The 21,080-nt window shown below is 38.7% G+C and overlaps 2 protein-coding genes across 7 annotated transcripts in view; both read left to right on the forward strand.

The window, feature by feature from the left end:
- LOC126035340 (endogenous retrovirus group K member 5 Gag polyprotein-like) overlaps positions 1–21,080 on the forward strand; it is a 132,888-nt gene that overhangs the window by 58,766 nt on the left and 53,042 nt on the right. The window lies entirely within an intron of this gene.
- The window catches only part of LOC126035282 (5'-AMP-activated protein kinase catalytic subunit alpha-1-like), a 79,835-nt gene that overhangs the window by 34,577 nt on the left and 24,178 nt on the right, over positions 1–21,080 (forward strand). For 5 of the 6 annotated variants that reach the window (XR_007504892.1, XM_049793702.1, XM_049793700.1 and 2 more), the window contains exons 2-5: positions 14,093–14,234; positions 17,507–17,600; positions 19,162–19,306; positions 20,655–20,742. Coding sequence is in view for 5 of the 6 variants with exons in the window: in XM_049793700.1 (XP_049649657.1) it covers positions 14,093–14,234; positions 17,507–17,600; positions 19,162–19,306; positions 20,655–20,742 (469 nt within the window). In the remaining variant the exon portion in view is untranslated. The remainder of the gene's footprint in view (positions 1–14,092; positions 14,235–17,506; positions 17,601–19,161; positions 19,307–20,654; positions 20,743–21,080) is intronic. The other variant, XM_049793701.1, reaches the window with a different exon arrangement.

A 21,080-nucleotide genomic window follows, 5' to 3' on the forward strand; every position in this document is an offset into this window, starting at 1 on the left:
AAGGTCTCTGGTGGTCTTCCATAGTCTTCCTCACTTGTCCGCTATTTGACCCTCCTCAGGTGATTTTGCGCAGTATGGTCTTTTACATGTTTTGATACATCAGTGCTTGTTAGTGCTCTTATTATCTAAGTTTTCATTAGTGGTGTAGAACCATATGGTTAGTTTAAGCTAAATTATCTACAAGGATGAGAACAAAGGCAGGAGTTCTTATCTTTTCTGGCCCTATCTATTCAAGCAAGGCCTCTACTTGTGCCTTCTCATCAAGATCATAAATTCATCAAACAATTAAGTTTTGTGATTGTTCATGGTTCCTTCTTGCTCATCAGTCCCAAGTACCAGTCTCTGACAGGCTTAATCCTTGACAAACACCAGTCTTTGGTATGTAAAGTTACAGAGAGACAATCATTAAGCAATTAGCAGTTCGTTCTCTATATCAGTATCTTTAAAAGCTAAATTTGGTATACTTAAATTGAAGGGGGGGAAATTACTGAAGAAAATAGCCATTCAATTTGAAGAGTCTTAAGCAAGTGAACAGGCTTTTTGGGATCTCTTTGCACCTGCAAAAAACCACAATATGTTTTCATTTCAGTAATTTATTTGAAGTTGGCAAACAGCTGAAGAAACAGAAAAGCTTTTCTCACAGTCAATGAATAAAATCAAGTCTTGAGGCACAATCTTGAAAGCTGTGATGGCTAGAATTGGGTTTTAGTCAACTGCAAATGTTACTGTTTAATTACTTTGAATGAAAAATGTGTTTTGATAAACTCTTATGTGCCTTGCATATTGAACATAGAATGTTGTAGCTAATAAATGACCTAATCTTTTTCTGAGTTCTAATTCCATTTTTCATCTAAGGTAGACTGACAAATCAGAAATGAAACAAACTTGCTGAGAAATGAAACAATGCATGTCAGAACTGAATATTTATATGCTAAGCTGTAGAATTGCTCAAATGTATATGCTACTTACATTTAAGGAGGCATTTAACTTAGTACTTCGTAACCCAAAGGAAGATGCAAATTAATGCATCTGATTTTTGGTTTGTTTCTAAGCTGTTTCTTACTAAGAGATTGATGTTAATTTTTAACTTGCCAATTAAAGGGGGTTTTTTAAATACTTCTGACTTACCTTGGTTCACTTTATTGATAGGCAAAGACTTTGTAATTTGAATGGAATAGTTGCTTTTCTAGTGTTTTATGTTAGTGATTCATTACTCCTTAGGGTTTGGATATAGTGTTGGGTACCTTTAAAACCTCAATCACATTTGAACTGAAGAAAAAATGGGGATGTAATTGCTTTAATTGTAGATCTAACTGAAAGGAAATAATTCCTGTAGGTGATGTGATTTTTACAATTCTAGGCACTCATCTATCACTGCTTTGTGGTATGTCTAGAACCCCAGCCAGCAACTAAGCACCGTGCAGCTGCTCACTGACTGCCCCCCCCCCCCCAGTGGAATGGGGGAGTGTGAGAGACTGAAAGAGTTAATATCTCAAACATTGTGGTGGGGCAAGTTCTGCTTAAAGAAAAACCCTGCACAGCAAGGAACCAAGGTGAAAAGCCCATCAGCTCAGACTTCAGCAACAGGAGGGGGAGGGTGTGGTGGAGGGCGTTCTGATACAAAGATCAAACAACGGCCCTGTCTGCAGGGAAGGAGAGGTTACTCCCAAGCCCAAAGGCTCACAGACTGCTCATTAGCCTGATGAGGTCTGGTGCCTGCCCGAAGGAGGGGCAAGGATGATAAAAGGACACAAACTGAAGCCCCAGGTGTGCAAGCCCACCAGAACTGGACCTCTTGGCTGACTGAACCAATGCTGGACCCAGGACTGGTGAAATCTTTCTCTCTCTCTCTCTGTCTTCTTCTCTCTTTCCTTTTCCTCTTCCACAATCCCTACACCTCATCCATTTCAAGGCATAAACCATTGACCAAGTCTGGGACTAGGAGTGGATCTAGCCGCCCCTGGGCCCTTCTCTGAGGAGGAGTCTGGAAAGCAAGGGGGTCGGCTCTGAACCTCAACAGGAGGGATCTCATTCCCTGAATCGATGCATATGGTTACCCTGGGTTACCTGGTTTACAGAAGTAGTCTTATGCTAATTCCTGTTGTGAGAAACCCTGCCACCTACTGTTATGCCTCCCCAGTTCAGTTTGCTTTTGTCATGAATAAAATCTTTAACTGATCCTTTGGTGTCTTAATTTAGCCTGAGGGAATTTCAAATTAAACATGACTCCCTGGTCTGTCCAGTCTGGGTTGTGATGGAGAAAATTGAGAAAAGTAAAACTTGTGGGTTGAAATAAGAATGGTTTAAATAGAATATGAAATATAAAAAGAAGAAACTAATAATAACACTAATAAAGTGACAGGGGTAATGATAAAAGGATTGGAATACACAAATGATGCACAGTGCAATTGCTCACCACCCCCCGACCAATGCCCAGTTAGTCCCTGAGTGGTGATCCCCTGGACCCCACTCCCCCCAGTTTATATACTAGACATGATGTCACATGGTATGGAATACACCGTTGGCCAGTTGGGGTCAGGTGCCCTGGCTGTGTCCTGTGCCAGCTTCTTGTGCCCCTCCAGCTTTCTCACTGGCTGGGCATGAGAAGCTGAAAAATCCTTGACTATAGTCTAAACACTACTGAGCAACAACTGAAAACATCAGTGTTATCAACATTCTTCCCATACCTAACTCAAAAACATAGCACTGTACCAGCTACTAGGAAGACAATTAACTCGGTCCCAGTCGAAACCAGGACAGTGATGAATGTTATGTCTTCCAAATGAGGGGATGTGTTCTTTCACCTCACAGGTGGAACCTTTCTGTATTCTCAGGTACAAAAGACATCTCACCACTGCATCATGATGGATCAGGGTTTTGGATGATCCACTAGTTAGTTACTTCCCTACAGGAGTTTAGACAAAGTGCTTTTTTTTACACAGTGGCCATCTTTTTGTTGTAAGAATAATACCTCAGAGATACTTATTGTTATCTCTGTGTCTCTGCTAAGAATTTCTTTTCACTTGCATTGGTTTTTAGCTCAATATAGAGGCAAAAGGCAGTAGGAAAGTCTTGTGTTGGGAATGAGATTTACAGATTGATAGATAATTTTGACAGGATTAGCAAACACCTGTTGAATGCAGAAAGATTTTTGTGGATCACTGCTTTTAATCACAGCTTCCCATGGATATATTTAAATAAAGCCTGAAGCCTGGGGCTTAGTTAAATTTTCAGGTGAGGAGGGGCACCCAGATGAAAGAGTACTGTGTTCAGCAGAGGTCTGTTACCAGTGTTGCCGAAATCCGGAATGAAACTTCTTAACAGCAATGAGAAGTTAAGAAGCAGGCACTCCTTTATTGCAGCGCTGGGCACACAGGGGATCACTCCACCTAGTGTGTGCACCTGTCTGGTTTAATCATGCGGGTTAAATACACACCTGTCATACATATTCACTAGATTTCTGGGAAATATCATACATAATCATCAATTGTCCGAAAGATCATTAGCATATGTAAATGTCCTTTTACGCAGGCGTAGTGAAGTCTCTGGTGGTCTTCATAAGCCCTCTGGTGGTCTTCCATAGTCTTCCTCACCTTGTCCGATAGTTGACCTCTCTTATACGATTCTGCGCAGTACAATTTTGCCATCATGTATTAGATTTACATAAAAGTACATTCTATGTTAATTCTTAAATTTAACATTTCTAGTGATTGGTCCCCAGTTACATCACCTCATCAATATTCTTATACTATGACATCCATTGGTTAATCTTACTTATCCCATTAACTGGTCTTTTGATCAAAGTAGGGTTTGTAAACCACAAAGCTAAGGTCCATAACGATCTCTCTCTTTGCTCTTTAAAGCAAAACACTACAATCTAACAAATCTATCTAAATTTCTATGGTTAACCGATCTAAGACAATACTTATTCTTTTATAATTCCTTACTGGACATTTTGTATGTTCCTAGGTTTCTATAACTATTGCAAGCTTCAAACTCCTATTCTACAGTCTTTTTCCCTTTTCACTAAGCCTGACTAATGTAAAATTCTAATTTTTATCAAATATTGGTAACATTTCCCCCCTTAGAAAGTTTTGAAAATCATTTCAATACTTTCACATTAACTACATAACATTTCTCTACTAGTATTTCGAAAATCAATATTCGTTTCAGCATATTGTGGTGGTGGACTATATTCTGGTGGAATAGTTGGAACCTCTCTCATGATCATGCGATTGACTGCAATTTTATTAGTAAATTGTCTCTTTAGACAAACATATGTCAGCATGATCATCAAAAAGACAATTAGTAACAGAAACAAAGTTTTAATCATGGATTTTAACCAAGAACTCAGATTCCACCCTAATCCGCTAAAAATTTTTCCTAGCCAATCTTCTGACATATCCTCTTGAATGGTCTCGGTTTCTTTTTCAACTTTGCTCAATAGCTCCAGATCATGTTCTACGTCTTGAGTAACATTAGGAATATGAATACAACAATGGTCCAATCTACCCTTGAGGTATCCACACACTCCATGTTCTTTAAGTAGGAGTAGGTCTAAGGCCATTCTATTTTGAAGAGTCATCCTGGAAGTTGCCTGCAGCTGAATATTTAATTCCTTAAACCCTCTTTTTGTAATGTTTGCCAATTTTTCTACCTGACTTGTTAAATGATAAAGCCATTCTCTATTTCTATATGAAGCTATTGGGTTCAAAAGGGATTCAAGAGCCCAGCCAATTTTTACTCCTGTTGATGGTTCGTTCCATATTTCGTCATCTGTTTCAGATCTCTTGGTCTGTTTTAACTTTAAATTTTCCAAAGGTCCTTTAAATGGTGATTTCTTCCAAATCGGGCACAATGTTGGCATGCCTAAAATAATTTTTTTTTACCGTACCATCTAGTGATAACTGAGTAGTCCAGGTTCCATCACTTAATGCCCAAACCAAATGTCCTGGACTCTGAATGGTAGTTTTTCTGCAACTGAAAAAGGTTCTCCTTTTAGGCATGAATGTCTCAGTTAATTTGAGATCATTTTTAAGTCCCCTACACAAGCAGCCGTATTTCAAGGCCGCAGCTAAAGGGGGAATTCTTTCTATTGCTGGGTCTGTAGTACTACAATCGTAAATTTTTTCACATTTCCACCAAGATACTATTTTCTCTTTTATCCGCAATGTACTTTTTCTGTCATTTACAGATGGCCAAACTGTAAGAACTGATCCGTCCCAAATGATACACCAAGAAGTTTTGGCCATATATTGAAATTGAGATATTATGGCCATAGACCATATTGAATCCCAACTTTCTGTGTTTTCTGGGATAGTCTGATTAGTCTCATCACATTTCCATTCCATAATGCTCCGACTCCCGTTAGTTTTGACTTGTACATCATACGAACACCAACCCCTCGGACTACCTACAACAAACATGTCTCCTATAGAAGAGGCCGGTGTAAACTTATGATTCAATAATTTCAAACAATCTTCTTCTCTGCCCATCCATTTCCATTGTTTTCTGATGACCTTTACCTGCTCGGACCATTGTGTCACTGGCACTTGTTTACAATGAGTGGTTCCGTTTTTATGTTCCAGGGTGGTTAAATTCATAGTTAGAATTCCCTAAGGGATAGTTTCCCCTACTGCTCTTGGTATTGGTAAACAAGCAGTGATCTGAGTAACATTTTGTAAGTGGGCAAATCCTTTAATCAATCCTAACATCAGATTTTCCTCAGCCGATTTTTTTGGAATGCCAATCAATTGTTCTGTTTCTATTTGTCTTTTGTTCCTATTCATCGGTTCCGTCCAGGTTTCCACCAACATCATCTGCCAAACCAATATAAAAAGAACAATCACAAACTGATATGAAAAATTAGGCATGTTTCAGAGTCAGTTTCAAAGTCTCTGGGTCACGGCTAATGATTTTCCATGTAGTAGGTGCCTTCTTTACTCGGGTGTAGTGTATCCAAGCATCTGATTCGGCAATCTTAACAGCAGTGAAGGTAGTCAACAATATTTGAAAGGGTCCTTTCCAGCGCTCTTGTAGAGGTTCAGAAGCCCATGTCTTCACATAGACATAATCACCTGGCTGGAAGTCATGCACTAGATTTTCCAAAGACAGAGGTCTGCTCCAAACAATCGCACTCCACAGCGCAGTTAAAATTTTCCCTAAAGAAAGTAAATAGTTATACACATCTTGTTTTCCTTTTAAATGTGTGCTCAAATTTGGTTCGGGAGATTCATAAGGTTTTCCATATAATAATTCATAAGGACTAATTAGCGTCCCACTCTTTGGTTGGATCCGAACTCGTAAAAGAGCTAATGGGAGTGCCTGGGGCCATTTCAAATTGGTTTCTTGACAGATTTTACTAATTTGTCTTTTTAGTGTTTGATTCATTCTTTCCACCTTTCCGCTAGATTGTGGTCTCCAAGGTGTATGTAGATCCCACGTAATTCCCAAAATTCTACTAACACCCTGGACCACTTCTGCAACAAAGTGGGAGCCTCTATCAGAAGAGATTCCAATAGGTACTCCAAATCTCAGGATGATTTCTTGTAATAACCATGTTATGACTTCCTTTGATTGGTCCGACAGGGAAAAGCTTCTGGCCATCCTGTAAAAGTATCAACCCCCACCAAAATGTATCGATACCCATTTTGTCGAGGTAACTCTGAAAAATCTATTTGCCAATAGTCCCCTGGTTCCATTCCTGATTTCACTATCCCCATTTGGACCTTTTTCTTTACTACTGGATTGTTTTTCAAACATATTTCACACTTAGCAGTTGTTATTTTAGCTATTTCTAACATTTTTACTGATACCACTTGCCTTCTCAAAAAGGTTACTAATGCTTCTGCTCCCCAATGGCACTCTTTATGTTTTGTCTGTACTATTTCCCTCATCACAAATGGTGGGACTACTACTTGTCCTTTTGATGTCACCCACCATCCTTCCAAACTTTTCTTTGCATTTAATAGTTTCCCCAATTTCTCATCCTCTTCTGAATATTTAGGCTTTTCCTTTGGTAGTGCAACAGTTTTTGTGGGGATTAACGCTAATTGTAAGGTTTTCCTTTTGGCTGCTTCTCTAGCTGTTTTATCTGCTAGTCTATTCCCTATAATTTCTTTTGTGTTCCCTGTTTGATGTGCTTTACAGTGCATGATTGCTACTGCAGTAGGTTTCTGTACTGCTTGTAGTAAATGCAAAATCTCCTCTTTATATTTAATGTTGGACCCCTGAGAGGATAATAATCCTCTTTCTTTCCATAAAATCCCATGGACATGGACCACGCCAAATGCGTATTTCGAATCAGTCCAAATGTTTACTTTCTTTTCTGTACTCAATTCTAGAGCCCTTGTCAAAGCCACTAATTCCGCCTTCTGGGCTGAAGTTGTGCTAGGCAAGGTATTGGCTTCTATGACTGATTTTTCAGTTGTTACCGCATATCCTGCATAGCGAACTCCACTTTCAACAAAACTGCTACCATCTGTGTACAACTCCCAGTCTGGGTTGTCCATTGGTACATCCTTTAGATCCTCTCGACTGGAATACACATATTCGATAGTAGTCAGGCAATCGTGTTCCAGTTGTCCTTCTTCCTGTACAGAACTTAGAAAGACTGCAGGATTAGTCAGGTTAGTAGTTCTCAAAATCACATCATCTTGCTCCATTAAAATTACTTGATATTTCATCATTCTGCTCGGGGATAGCCAATGGCCCCCCTTTTGCTCCAACACTGATATCACCATATGTGGCACATATACCACCATCGTTCTTCCCAGAGTCAATTTTCGAGCTTCCTGTATTATCATCACGGTGGCTGCTACTGCTCTCAAACAAGCAGGCCAACCTTTACTTACAAAGTCCAATTGTTTGGAAAAATATCCAACCGGTCGCTTCCAACTTCCCACCTTCTGGGTCAACACCCCCAGTGCAATGTGTTGTTTCTTATGTACAAATAACTGGAAATCTTTAGTCAAATCCGGAAGTCCCAAGGCTGGTGCTGTCATCAAGGACTGTTTTAAACTCTTGAAAGCTCCTTGCTGATCTGGACCCCATTCGAATGGTGGGCCTTTAAGAGCTTCATACAATGGCTTAACCAACAGACCATAATTCATTATCCATAGCCGACACCACCCAGCCATTCCCAAAAAGGTTCTCAATTCATGGGTATTTCTTGGCTCCGGAATACTGCAGATTGCTTCTTTCCGCTCCATTCCCAACTGTCTTTGTCCTTGGGAGATTTCAAACCCCAGATATATCACAGTCTGTTTTGCTATCTGGGCCTTAGTTCTAGAGACTTTATATCCACTTAGCCCCAAAAAATTTAAAAGATCAATTGTTACCTTTATACACGCTGATCTCTCTTCCGTAGCTATCAGTATGTCATCTACGTACTGAAGGAGCAAATGTCCAGATTTGGGACCATCTTGTTTCCACACCTCAAGTTCTTTTGCTAATTGGCTTCCAAAAATTGTTGGGCTGTTCTTAAATCCTTGAGGCAGTCTTGTCCATGTCAGTTGCGTTTTTCGCCTTGTGTCCGGATTTTCCCACTCGAAAGCAAATAATTTTCGACTTCCTTCTTCCAGGGGTATACAAAAGAAAGCATCTTTCAAATCAAGCACTATAAACCACTGATGATTCTCCCCTAGAGCCGTTAACAGTGTATATGGATTAGCCACTACAGGGTGTATATCTTTCACTATCTGATTTATTGCCCTCAGATCCTGTACTAATCTGTATTCTCCTGATGGCTTTTTCACTGGTAAAATTGAAGTATTATATTCAGATTCACATTCCTCTAAAATTCCATATTTCAAAAATTTATCAATTAATTTCTTGATTCCCAATCTAGCCTCCAGTTTAATTGGATATTGCTTTAATCTCACTGGCCTCACATTCTCTTTCAGTTCCACCTTAACAGGTTGTGCCATTTTAGATTTTCCAGGTATCTCTGTGTTCCAAACTGTAGGAATCACCGCATCATCAATTTCTTGTGGCACCTCCTGAGTCTTAACCTTTTCCTGTATCATCAATATTTCTCCTGTCTTTGATTCCGGGATCTTTAAAAGAATTTCTCCTCCTTCAAAAACTATTTGTGCTTTTAATTTGGATAACAAATCTCGACCCAACAAGGGTATCGGACATTCTGGCACATACAAAAATTCATGTGTAATCGCCTTATTTCCAAATTTTAGATCAAGGGGTTGAAAGAATGGCCTATTTTCCTGTTTCCCTGTCGCTCCAATTATGGTTGCTGTTTTATCTCCTAATTTTCCTTTACGAGTATTTAAAACAGAATATACAGCTCCTGTATCTACTAGGAATTCAACTTTGTCATTTCCCAGCTTAATTGTAACCAGAGGTTCAGCTGGGCTCCCCTCCGGTCCCCTTCATTCATTCAAAGTCATCATTTTCACGACCTCTTGCTGATTTGTTTGCAGCTGAGGACAATCCTTTTTCCAATGTCCGTTCTCTCTGCAATAAGCACACTGGTTTATTGCTAAAGGTGCATTAAGATCCCGGTTACCAAAGTTTTTAAAACCTCCTCTTCCTCGGGTTCGTCCCCTTCCTCTTGCTGCACCCCCTGTTAAAACAGCTATTAACCTACTTTCTCTAACTTTTTCTTTCTTTTCTCTTCTTTGTTCCTCCTCCTTTTCCCGATTATTATAAACTTTCCATGCTGTTTCTAACATTTTATTCAGATTTCTTGAATCCTCCCCGTCCAATTTTTGGAGCTTTCTCCTTATATCAGGTGCCGACTGTCCCATAAAAATCGAGGCCAGCTGTTGCTGTTCTGCCTCTGTTTCCAGTTTTAAATCAGTATATTTTCGGGCAGTTTCCTTCAATTTCTCCAAGAACACAGAAGGAGATTCATTTTTGTCTTGTTTTATCTCATATAATTTGGACCAATTCAAAGCTTTTGGCATTGCATGTTTTACTCCATACAATGCCCACCTTTGGTACCGAGTTAACCTTCTCCTATCTACAGGGTCATTTGGATCCCACTGAGGGTCTCCTGAAGGAAAACTCTGTTCCAAAGTTCCAGAGAGTGTTTCATTCATATGTGCTACCTCTGCTTGAGCTTTTCCGGTTTTTAATACCATCTGTTTCTCAGTGCTGTCCAATAAATTATCCAGTATTACTTGCAAATCATTCCAATCAGGATCCTGGGTTCTAATAATTGTTTCTACAACCCTTCCTACTCTCTCCGGGTCTTCCCTATAAACCCCTGCTGCCTGTTTCCATGCCATCAAATCCGTAATAGAAAACGGCACCTTAACATATACTGGTCCATGCTGTCCCACTCCCTGTCTTAAAGGAGCCAACAAATGAGATTGCTGCCGAGTTCTCCGAGACACTGGAGTGTGGACTATTACCTCTGGTGTTTCATTAACTTCTTCCCCTGTCCTAGTACTATCTGGTTCTATTATTCTCCCTGATTCAATACTCCTTTCCCGTGCATGTGAGGAAGAGGGATCCCGATCCTCCCTTGGTGGGGCTATTTCTAACTCTAGTTCTATTTCATCCTCTGTTGGTACCGTATATTTAATGCACCTTCTTCCAATATCACAAGCCGAACAGCAACTCTTAGTTTTCTTATTTTCTGCAGTCAATGACATCACCAAATTGTCTCGACTAATTAACTTGCATTCCTTTTGCCAATCCGTCCTCTGTCTCAAGTAAAAGAACAAATCTACATATGGCACTTCACTCCATTTACCTTCTCTTCTACAAAATAACATTAACTGTAATATAGTATTATAACTTAAAGTTCCATTTGTTGGCCATTTTTCCTGATCTTCCAAAACATACAAGGGCCACCAGTGATTACAATATTCAATCATTTGATTTTTACGTAAATCATCATGCAGTTCACCCCAATGTGCCAACAAACATCCCAACGGAGATGTTTTCGGTATCTTTCCATCAGTGGATAAATTTCCCATACTCTTACTCTTAAATAATTTGGTCAATGCCATTATGTTTATATCCAATACCGAATATCTACTGAATATGTCTAATATCAAATACTGACCCAAATATCAAATGCCAAGTATCAGATACGAAGTTTCAAATACCGAATGCATGCATCAAATACCAGGTATCAAATGAATACAAATAACAATTGTTGCCAGGTAATGGAGTCCACCTACTTGTCTAGGGCACGGACAGAGCCGAGTTCCCTAGGCAAGAGTCATAACCAATATCCCCTGGCAAGATTATTAACCAACAAAATATACTTCACACTTTAAAACTTCCAACCTCAGTTGGAGGCACTACCTTTGAGAACTCTATAGCATATAGGTTCCCTTGTTTCCCAAAATTGTCCAACCCTGCAATAGCTTTCGCTTATGACTTACGGGCAGACACCTAGGCTTCTACACAAACGGGTATCCTCTCAGCCCCAACCCTGCGAAGCTTTCGCCGCGCCTTACGGGCAGGCTATCCAAACAAGTTTCAAAGAAGAAGTGCCTTACCCTTTTTTCCAGGGAACGTTGCGAGGAGCTTTATGAGTCGAGAGCAATGGTTCTCCCCGAGAATCCCTCGGTGCCGGCCGGAGCTCGATCAACACTCGATCTCGTCCAGTCTCACTCGCAAGGTCCCACCTGGGTCGCCAAAACTGTTGCCGAAATCCGGAATGAAACTTCTTAACTGCAATGAGAAGTTAAGAAGCAGGCACTCCTTTATTGCAGCGCTGGGCACACAGGGGATCACTCCACCTAGTGTGTGCACCTGTCTGGTTTAATCATGCAGGTTAAATACACACCTGTCATACATATTCACTAGATTTCTGGGAAATATCATACATAATCATCAATTGTCCGAAAGATCATTAGCATATGTAAATGTCCTTTTACGCAGGCGTAGTGAAGTCTCTGGTGGTCTTCATAAGCCCTCTGGTGGTCTTCCATAGTCTTCCTCACCTTGTCCGATAGTTGACCTCTCTTATATGATTCTGCGCAGTACAATTTTACCACTTACATAAAAGTACATTCTATGTTAATTCTTAAATTTAACATTTCTAGTGATTGGTCCCCAGTTACATCACCTCATCAATATTCTTATACTATGACATCCATTGGTTAATCTTACTTATCCCATTAACTGGTCTTTTGATCAAAGTAGGGTTTGTAAACCACAAAGCTAAGGTCCATAACGATCTCTCTCTTTGCTCTTTAAAGCAAAACACTACAATCTAACAAATCTATCTAAATTTCTATGGTTAACTGATCTAAGATAATACTTATTCTTTTATAATTCCTTACTGGACATTTTGTATGTTCCTAGGTTTCTATAACTATTGCAAGCTTCAAACTCCTATTCTACAGTCTTTTTCCCTTTTCACTAAGCCTGACTAATGTTAAATTCTAATTTTTATCAAATATTGGTAACACCAGTGTCCATTCAAATGGACAAGGATGAATCACGTAGGTGTCCCTGGAATCTGGCTTCTCTTCGGAAGGTGGGATTCAGAGTGGTGGATTAAAGTGATGTAGTTATGATAGTGACGTGTGGAAAACAGACTCCACAATCAGTGAGATTGTAAAGTAAGTATGTTCATTCAGCGCTGGGCAGCACGGGGGGTAGTCCCACCAAAGTCGTGTGCGCCTGATTTGGGAGTTCACTTTAAATTTATACAGTCAAGTGTTACATATACATAGAGTTTTGCAATACGCCTATACATAGGCATTACCTATCCCCGCTTCATATTAAAATTAGCTCTAGGAAGTCATTTCCATAGCCTCCTCTCAACTGCGCTTGCGCAGTGCCTCCTTATGGTGGTCGTCTGGTGGTCGTGAAGATGAAGGCTGTATGTCTTCTTCACGGTGAACTCTTAACCTTCTGTCCCTGCGCAGACTCAATTTGTCCCTTGGCATTTGTCCAAATCACAAGGTCGGTCTTAGCTGGTTCTTGGAGCCACTGCTGCTTCTTATCAGGGACTATCTCCTGTCCCAGCCAGCCTCAACAATGCAAGCGTTAAACATCACTTCTCATCCCCTTGGGCTATGTCTACCTCTTATTGAAACTTCTTTAACTTCATTATAAGCTAGATAATTATTAAACAATTCCTATCTACATTCATATATCTACTATATGTACTAAGGTTTCTTTGGTTTCCCGTCTCAATAGTAGTAGTGTTAAATCACTGCATGCAGAAACCCATGCAGGTAGCGAAGCCTTCTAGTGGAAGAGATACTTAGCCTTTTGTGGCTTATCTGTGGTCCAATGTTGGGTTTAAGAAAAATATTCTTAGCAATTCTATTGTGGCTACTTCCAATAGCATCTGCAAAATTAAGGAATTTAAGAGGGGTAACTGTCTAGGAAATGTTTTGCACCTTTCAAGTTCCCCTGTTGAAAGAAAAATGAAACTCTCCTAGAAGTAGGAAAGAAACTGAGGAATGTAAGAGGTTGCATTGCTTCTCATAGTTACTATTGGATTTTTTGTGCATTTCATATAACTTTTGCTACTTATATAATAAAGCCCTGGTGTTTATTGCACAGAATGTGGAGCTTATATAGGGTCAGACTGCCCCATAAGACAGATAAATAATTATTTTTCAAGTAAATGATCAGATACTCTTAGCAGTAATTCAGAGTAATTGCTGAAACGGGCTTCTTGAGGGAAGGATAGCAGTGATGTTTTTAGTAAGAGCGTTCTTGCAGATCAAGTAGAAGAGCTGTAGGATAGCATGTCAGAGTGGGTTACCAAGTGAGCCAAAAGCTTGGAGTGACTTGTACAGGGAAAGAAAATGGTCTCCCTAATTAGAAAGGATGGCAGTGTTTTGGGATGCAAAATGTTTCGTTTGTTTGCAATAGTGCAAAAACATAGTCATGCTGCAAGACTGCTGAGAGTTAGGTTTAAGGTTTGTTCCTACATATGCAATTCATCTTCTAATGATAGAATTGTGGGAGGAGTTGGGTAGGGCAGAAGAAATGAGTACCATCTGGTTTTCAAACTCCCCAAAGATAATGGGGATATGTGGAATGTTTACATCTTAACTGTGGTATTTCTTGGCTATAGTTGAAATGGTCCAATTAATGTTTTTATGGAGCAATTGAGAACTCTGACTAAATACTTACTTGTTCCTTGCAGTTGGCAAACATGAGTTAACTGGGCATAAAGTTGCAGTGAAGATCCTGAATCGACAGAAGATTCGCAGCCTTGATGTTGTAGGAAAAATCCGCAGGGAGATTCAGAATCTCAAACTCTTCAGACATCCTCATATAATTAAGCTGTAAGTTTTGCTTGCTATAATAAAATCTATTTAAGCAGTAATCTCTTGTTCTCACTGATCTGAAACATGTTTAAAGGGCAATAGTATTAGCAGTATATTGTTAGTAAAGTAACCAGTTTCCAAGTATGTAACCATTTTCAGTGTACTCCATAATGCATTTTCACAAAACTGATCTCTGCAGGGCAGAGAGCTTCCATTAGATCTTTACTTGCAAATTTTTTGGGCAGATATATAAAGGTAGTGGCATGGTGGATACCTATAGTAACATCCATCTCAGTTTTTTAGCTGCTGCTTCCATATTCTTTTTTCTGGTTATATTTGATCTTTGTTTCTGTTTAGAAACTGAGTTAAGAACAAGATTGTAAAGGGCATTCCTATAGTAAGTTTATTGTGTTTTCTTTACTCAAAATATTTTTTTAGGGGTGTGTTGGTCAGTGACCTATGTTTTCCCTATATAGATTGTGCTTTGCAAGGTTTTTCTGAAAGATGTGCAATCTGTTAAATGTTATCTGATATTTCAGAGTTCTTCAATATAGCTGCTACCACTTGTGTAAATAAATGTGATATTTACAATGTGCCTATTTACATCTGTTTGATCAATAGTTCATCAGCAGAGTTCAGAGTGCAATTAAATATGTCCCAGAGTAGACCCCTTATATCTGGTCTGAAGAAATAAATTATAAACGCTGTTGACTTTTTTACTTTTCCTATAAAGTGAACCTGCACATCTAGCAGGGCACATCTAGAATGTGGGTGACTTTCGTTGTTAATTGTGGCGTTGGAGTTTAGGGGTTTTTTATTGGCAGAGTCTTTTCTTAAGACCACACTGCCACTGACAGTTGCCATCCCTATACATTCCTTTCATTTGGCAACAGCACTTATACTGGAGCGAAATCAGATTGTGTCAGATCATCACACTAGCTTCTTCAGTGGGTCAGTTTTCAGAAGACTATTGAGCTGATTTGTCTGGCTGAAGAACTGCTAGCGCTGCCAGTTAGAATTCATGAATGAGTCCAAAGCATGTGCCTGTAGCCAAAACAAAATAGGAAGTGTCAGTGTACCAACTGAGATACGGGGATGGAACAGGAATGTGTACTTCTGGTGCTGCTAAACTTTTAAGTCAGCTTAACAGGTTTCAGGTGACAATTTCTTGGGGAATTATGAGGAGAATTTTCTCTCCTGCATGTGGAGAGAAGGGACAAGATGTAGGAGGTGATAGAAAAATTGATGGATCCCCAACTTTTCAGTTGGTCAGCCTGCATTTCCGAAGCAGAAGGGTTATTAGCCTGTGTGTAAATAGCATTTGAGCTATAATTGATACTGTTGTGTAGATAGACTTGCTGGTAACTTAGGATCATGCTGCTTGTGTTATTAGCTGGATTGAGGAACTGCTAGATAGCAGCTCAAGATATTTGCGATAAAGGTGAACATTACTTCAGCTGAATATTACAAATTAGACATTGTCTAATTTGGAACATTGCTGTGCTTTATTAAAAATTTCATACAATGCTTTAGCAGTATATATAGTTGCAAGCCTGCCTCAATAAGACTTTCTTTCTATACCATGCTTTAAATAAAAACCTTTGGAGCATTTCCTCTTGTGGTTTTTGACCTCTAGCAATAGAATGCATCTTGTTTTCCTATATAAAATTGCCTCTCTGTGCATTCTGATCATCTATGCTGTGTGGTTTGATAACCTTACTTATAAGTATGTAACTATTCTACAACCTTCTTTTCCATAACTAGAAAAATGAACTGACTATAGAGAAGCATGGCTGAGTCTTCCAAGAGGCTGAAAACATGTGAGGTGCAGAATGGCTCATTCTTTTCAGTGATATTGAGAGGTTTATCTCCTGGCATTGTTCACTATCTCACTATCCAGAGGATGGAAAAATCACTGTGAAGATCTAAGCTATAAACTGTTGCTCATGTTTGCCTGAAGCATGGAGCTCATTGATTTCATAACTATGTGAAAGGTCATTAACAGTAATGCTGTTAGAAATTAGGTTGGACTGTAACTTTTGGATTAAAATACTATTTCTGTAGAGTGTCTTAGCCATGGCTTCAGAACGTTCATGTTTAAGTACATGACATACTTTCAACCAAGGTATTTGAGAGAAAATGAGTAAAGGTAAAGCATCTTGGACTATAAGATGTTATGCAAAATTAACTTTGAAGATCTCATGTTGATAACTACCTCAGAAAAGTATTCAGGTTATTGGAATGTTACACTATAATACTAAGCTGTTAAAATACACACACGCATGTATATGTGCACACATACGTTCACCTGGATAGTTTGTACTCATTGCTGTCTATGCAGTTCAAGAAGAACTTGTCTCAGTAAGCTGAAGTATCTGTTTTTCCCCATTGTCTTAGAATCAGCATTTTGAAGAACACTTCAGTTCTGTAGTATATGGGTGAATTCAATTTTTTTTTTTTACAATTCGGATATTTGTATGCTTAAGTGTAGTACCTTGAAACATTCATTTTCATCCAATCACTACCTCCTGTCTTCTCAATATAGTATCTGAATTTTGACTGAAGGTTTATCAGTGTGCATTTTCTTGTTACACTAAAAATCGATCACTTCTGACTGCTGTAAGGGGAAAAAAATTAAACATTTAGATGAGGATACATAGAAAACATCAATCTCTTAAGTAGGGAGTTTGGCCATAACCTAGCTATTTCAAAACCTCAAAGCTTTTTTCAAACTTAAAGTAAAATGATAAAAATATAATAACCAGGGTGTCAATACTCTTAAATACTAATGAAAAATGTAGGTGTCTCTGTAAAAGATAATTGCGCTGAATCATCATGAATATTTTTTCAAGTCTTGAAGTACACTTTCTTTGTATTTATGGCAAGGCAGGGTTTTTTGCCTGTTAAGGTTGAAAGAAAGGTGTATGCTTTTGAGGCACTAGCAAAGCCCTTTTGAATTCCTTCCTCACTGCACTAAGATGTCTGTGAGGCAGCAATGTAAATGGCTTCATAGAAATCATTTGGACTAAGAATAGTCCTCTGAAAGTATGAAGACTGATTTTTCCTGGTAGGAAATACAAATTCCCTGCTGGTCTTGGCAATGATGGCATCACATAGTGAAATGAGAGGAAATAGCTTCTGAAAAATATCATTCCAGTAGCTGTAAATTGGCTGATAATTTTTTTTTAAAGTATACTTTTATCTGACTCTTTGTACACATTTGGTTTTAACTAAATGTAACTAGCTTCTTTTACTGAGTGCATAGACTAACAGATACCTTCTCTTATCAGGTACCAGGTCATCAGTACACCAACTGACATTTTCATGGTGATGGAATATGTTTCAGGAGGAGAACTGTTTGATTATATCTGTAAAAATGGAAGGGTAAGAAGTAGTCTAACTCTACAAATCAATGACTTGCATTCTGTTATTGCTTTTGCAACATTCCTGTTAAATGAAGGTTTGTTTTTTATGTATTCAGCATTTATTTTGCGGTTAGCAATTAAAATATACTTTATGACTACATCTTGTTTTGAAACTAAAAATGGTTATGTGTTAACTCATTTCAGATCTTTATGTATGACTTTGTAGCATTTTTCCACTCTACTGAAAAATAAATGATACTGATATGTTAATTTACAATTACTGTGTACAAACTGGATGGATATGTATCCAGTTGGAGTAGCTGAAAACTATTTCTTAAGTATAACCTATTATTGGAAAGCTATCATCATGCCCTTGTTATCCTCTCCTACTAATAGAATGGTTTCTGTGAAAGTCCTAAAGTCGCTTTTGACAAACCATCTAGATAGCCAGGATAATTTTAGCTAGTTGTTAAACTGAGCAAACTTTGACATGGATTAGGGTGTGTTTATAGGAAATGCCCAGCTAAGTCTGCTGTTTGGGGCTAGCTGTTAATAGGAGCATAAGTAGCATCTAAAATTTATCACTTCTGTACTGAGTGTCATCAGCTTTTGTCAACTTGAATCTTACACTGTTGTCGTGGTTTAACCCCAGCCAGCAACTAAGCACCATGCAGCCGCTGACTCACTCCCCGCCCATGCAGTGGGATGGGGGAGAAAATCGGGGAAAAAGAAGTAAAACTCCTGGGTTGAGATAAGAACAGTTTAATAGAACTGAAAAGAAGAAACTAATAATGATAATGATAACACTAATAAAGTGACAACAGTAGTAATAAAAGGATTGGAATGTACAAATGCTGCACAGGGCAATTACTCGCCACCCGCCCACCAACACCCAGCTATTCCCCCAGCCACCATTCCCTGCCCCCACTTCCCAGTTCCTATACTAGATGGGACGTCACATGGTATGGAATACACCATTGGCCAGTTTGGGTCAGCTGCCCTGGCTGTGTCCTGTGCCAACTTCTTGTGCTCCTCCAGCTTTCTCGCTGGCTGGGCATGAGAAGCTGAAAAATCCTTGACTTTAGTCTAAACGCTACTTAGCAACAACTGAAAACATCAGTGTTATCAATGTTCGTGGCATACTGAACTCAAAACATAGCACTGTACCAGCTACTAGGAAGACAGTTAACTCTATCCCAGCTGAAACCAGGACAACTGTGCTTAAATATCAAAGTTCATTGATATTCTAATTAGACAAAGTTAATGTTTTGGTGCTAATATTTCTAATTACTGAGTATATAACATCTGCTTTACCAATTTCAAAAGCATGATTGAGAAGATTCACTGACTCTTGAATTGGTGGATATTGTTTTGATTTAGTCATTTTAGAGCTGTAGTACAAACAAAATTATGTAAGTTATGAACCTTTCTGCTACAAGTTCTGATCATCTGCTGTATAAAGTAACAAAACTATGAGTGATAACTTTAGGTCATGGGGAAAATTTCCTTTAATTCATATAGAGGAAAACAAAGTTATCTTCCACTGTCTCAAAATTGTTTAAAACCTTTGTTTGTCTTAGCTTGATGAGAAGGAAAGTAGATGTCTGTTCCAGCAAATCCTTTCTGGTGTGGATTACTGTCACAGGCATATGGTAGTACATAGAGATCTGAAGCCTGAAAATGTGCTGCTTGATGCACACATGAATGCCAAGATAGCTGACTTTGGTAAGCATTGCTATTTTATATCTGATCACGTTTCTGGTGTTATTTAGATCCTGTTAATTACTATGGGAAATATTTATTAAAATGTGTATATTTGAATATCCTGGTGGTAGGACATAATACAAGAAAACCCGATTAGTATGAATGTAAACCAAAATGTGTGCATGTGTGTAGAATTTTTCCTCTAAAGCTTTTTCTTCAAGTCAGGTATTTTCTGTGACTGGGTGAAATTGTGAACTGCCTTGTTTGGTCTTGCTTAATATTTTCTCTGAAATGCTAAATAGACTTAGTTCCCCACCTTGCCACTTCAAAATTGACTCTTATTGCCTGTTTCTCCATCTATAAAATGCAGATGCTTAGCTCTCTTGGAAGTATAGCGCAAGGACAGTTCATCATATTTAAGAACCACATTGCTCTATTAAAATACACTACTCCTACGACTACTCTAAATTCACTTTTAAAACTCTAAATGTGATTGAAAAAATGTAATTAAAAGCACTTAATTGTGACAAGCTTATTAAGAACTTAATAAAAGCTTTTGTATATTAGAGTATGAAAGCTAACCAAGCTGTGTTCTTTCATATTCCCCCCCCCCCCCCCCCCCCCCACACACACACAAAGGGGCATAATTCCTTCTCTGCAACCAAGTTCTCTGGCCTGTAGTAGTCTTGATTATGCAGCCTCCACTGAGGAAACCAGAAGATATTTTCCACAGCTATTCTAGAAGTGGTAATTCTTTACTGGTCATAGGGTATGCTGAGGGCTGGTGAATGAAGATGGCCTAGTTCTAAAGTACATTTTAATCACTAACAGGATCTAAAAATCAAGCTATACTAAACTGCAGTGATTCAGGAACCAGTTAAAGCAGTGTAAGTGTCTAAATTGTGGTGAAGCTGTGTATACTCCTCAGTTCCCTTACTCTGTATAACCTCTTACAGAATTTTAGGCAATTCTGTGGTAGCATTTTCTACTTTGGCATTTAGAAGCAAATGTGGGTTTTAAGACACTTTCTTGTTATGCTGCTCTCTCCCTTAGAGCAACTTTGTTCTCTATCATGCCTGTGTCATCTAAAATGGACTGGTTTTTGTCTTGGAATGAATATGTTTTCAAACATTCCTAGGTTGTGTGCAATAATGGATTGATGTTACTCAAATTTCTGGTAAACCAAATGCAGGATCATGTGGCATTCTCATATAAAAATTTCAATAATTCCAAACAATGTTGCTTCCTTATTGAGATAAATTAGTTAACTTTCTAATTTGACTTACTAGTGATTTGTTCTAGGTGGTATATGCAGTGTGGAATCATTTTGCTCTCTGAATCTTTAGTAGTTACTCTCATACACTTTCAGGTCTATCAAATATGATGTCAGATGGAGAATTTTTAAGAACAAGCTGTGGTTCCCCTAACTATGCTGCACCAGAAGTAATTTCAGGAAGGTAGTTTCTTTTCTATTGGATGCATGTGTGCATGTGCTTCAGTCATTTTGCTGCTTAATTCTAAAGGCTACAAAACTAGTGCAATTGACAAGCTTGATGCTGAGAAACTGTGGGCTGAACTCTTAATTGCCTTGATAATTTTTCATAAGTATTTAAGGCTTCAATGAACTAGCTTTGAATAGTTCCTGTAATGTGGAGGTGATGTCTAATGTCCCAAATCCAGTGTGTAGAGTGTGCTTGAATTGGTTTAAAACTCTCACAGCTAAGATCTTGGAAGTAGAGGTACAGATAGAAATATGGGGAAAGTTTACTGTGAAGTTGAGCAGCAGTGAAATATC

This window comes from Accipiter gentilis, chromosome W (genome assembly GCF_929443795.1).
Source record: "Accipiter gentilis chromosome W, bAccGen1.1, whole genome shotgun sequence".
In the NCBI taxonomy this organism is placed as follows: Eukaryota; Metazoa; Chordata; class Aves; order Accipitriformes; family Accipitridae; genus Astur; species Astur gentilis.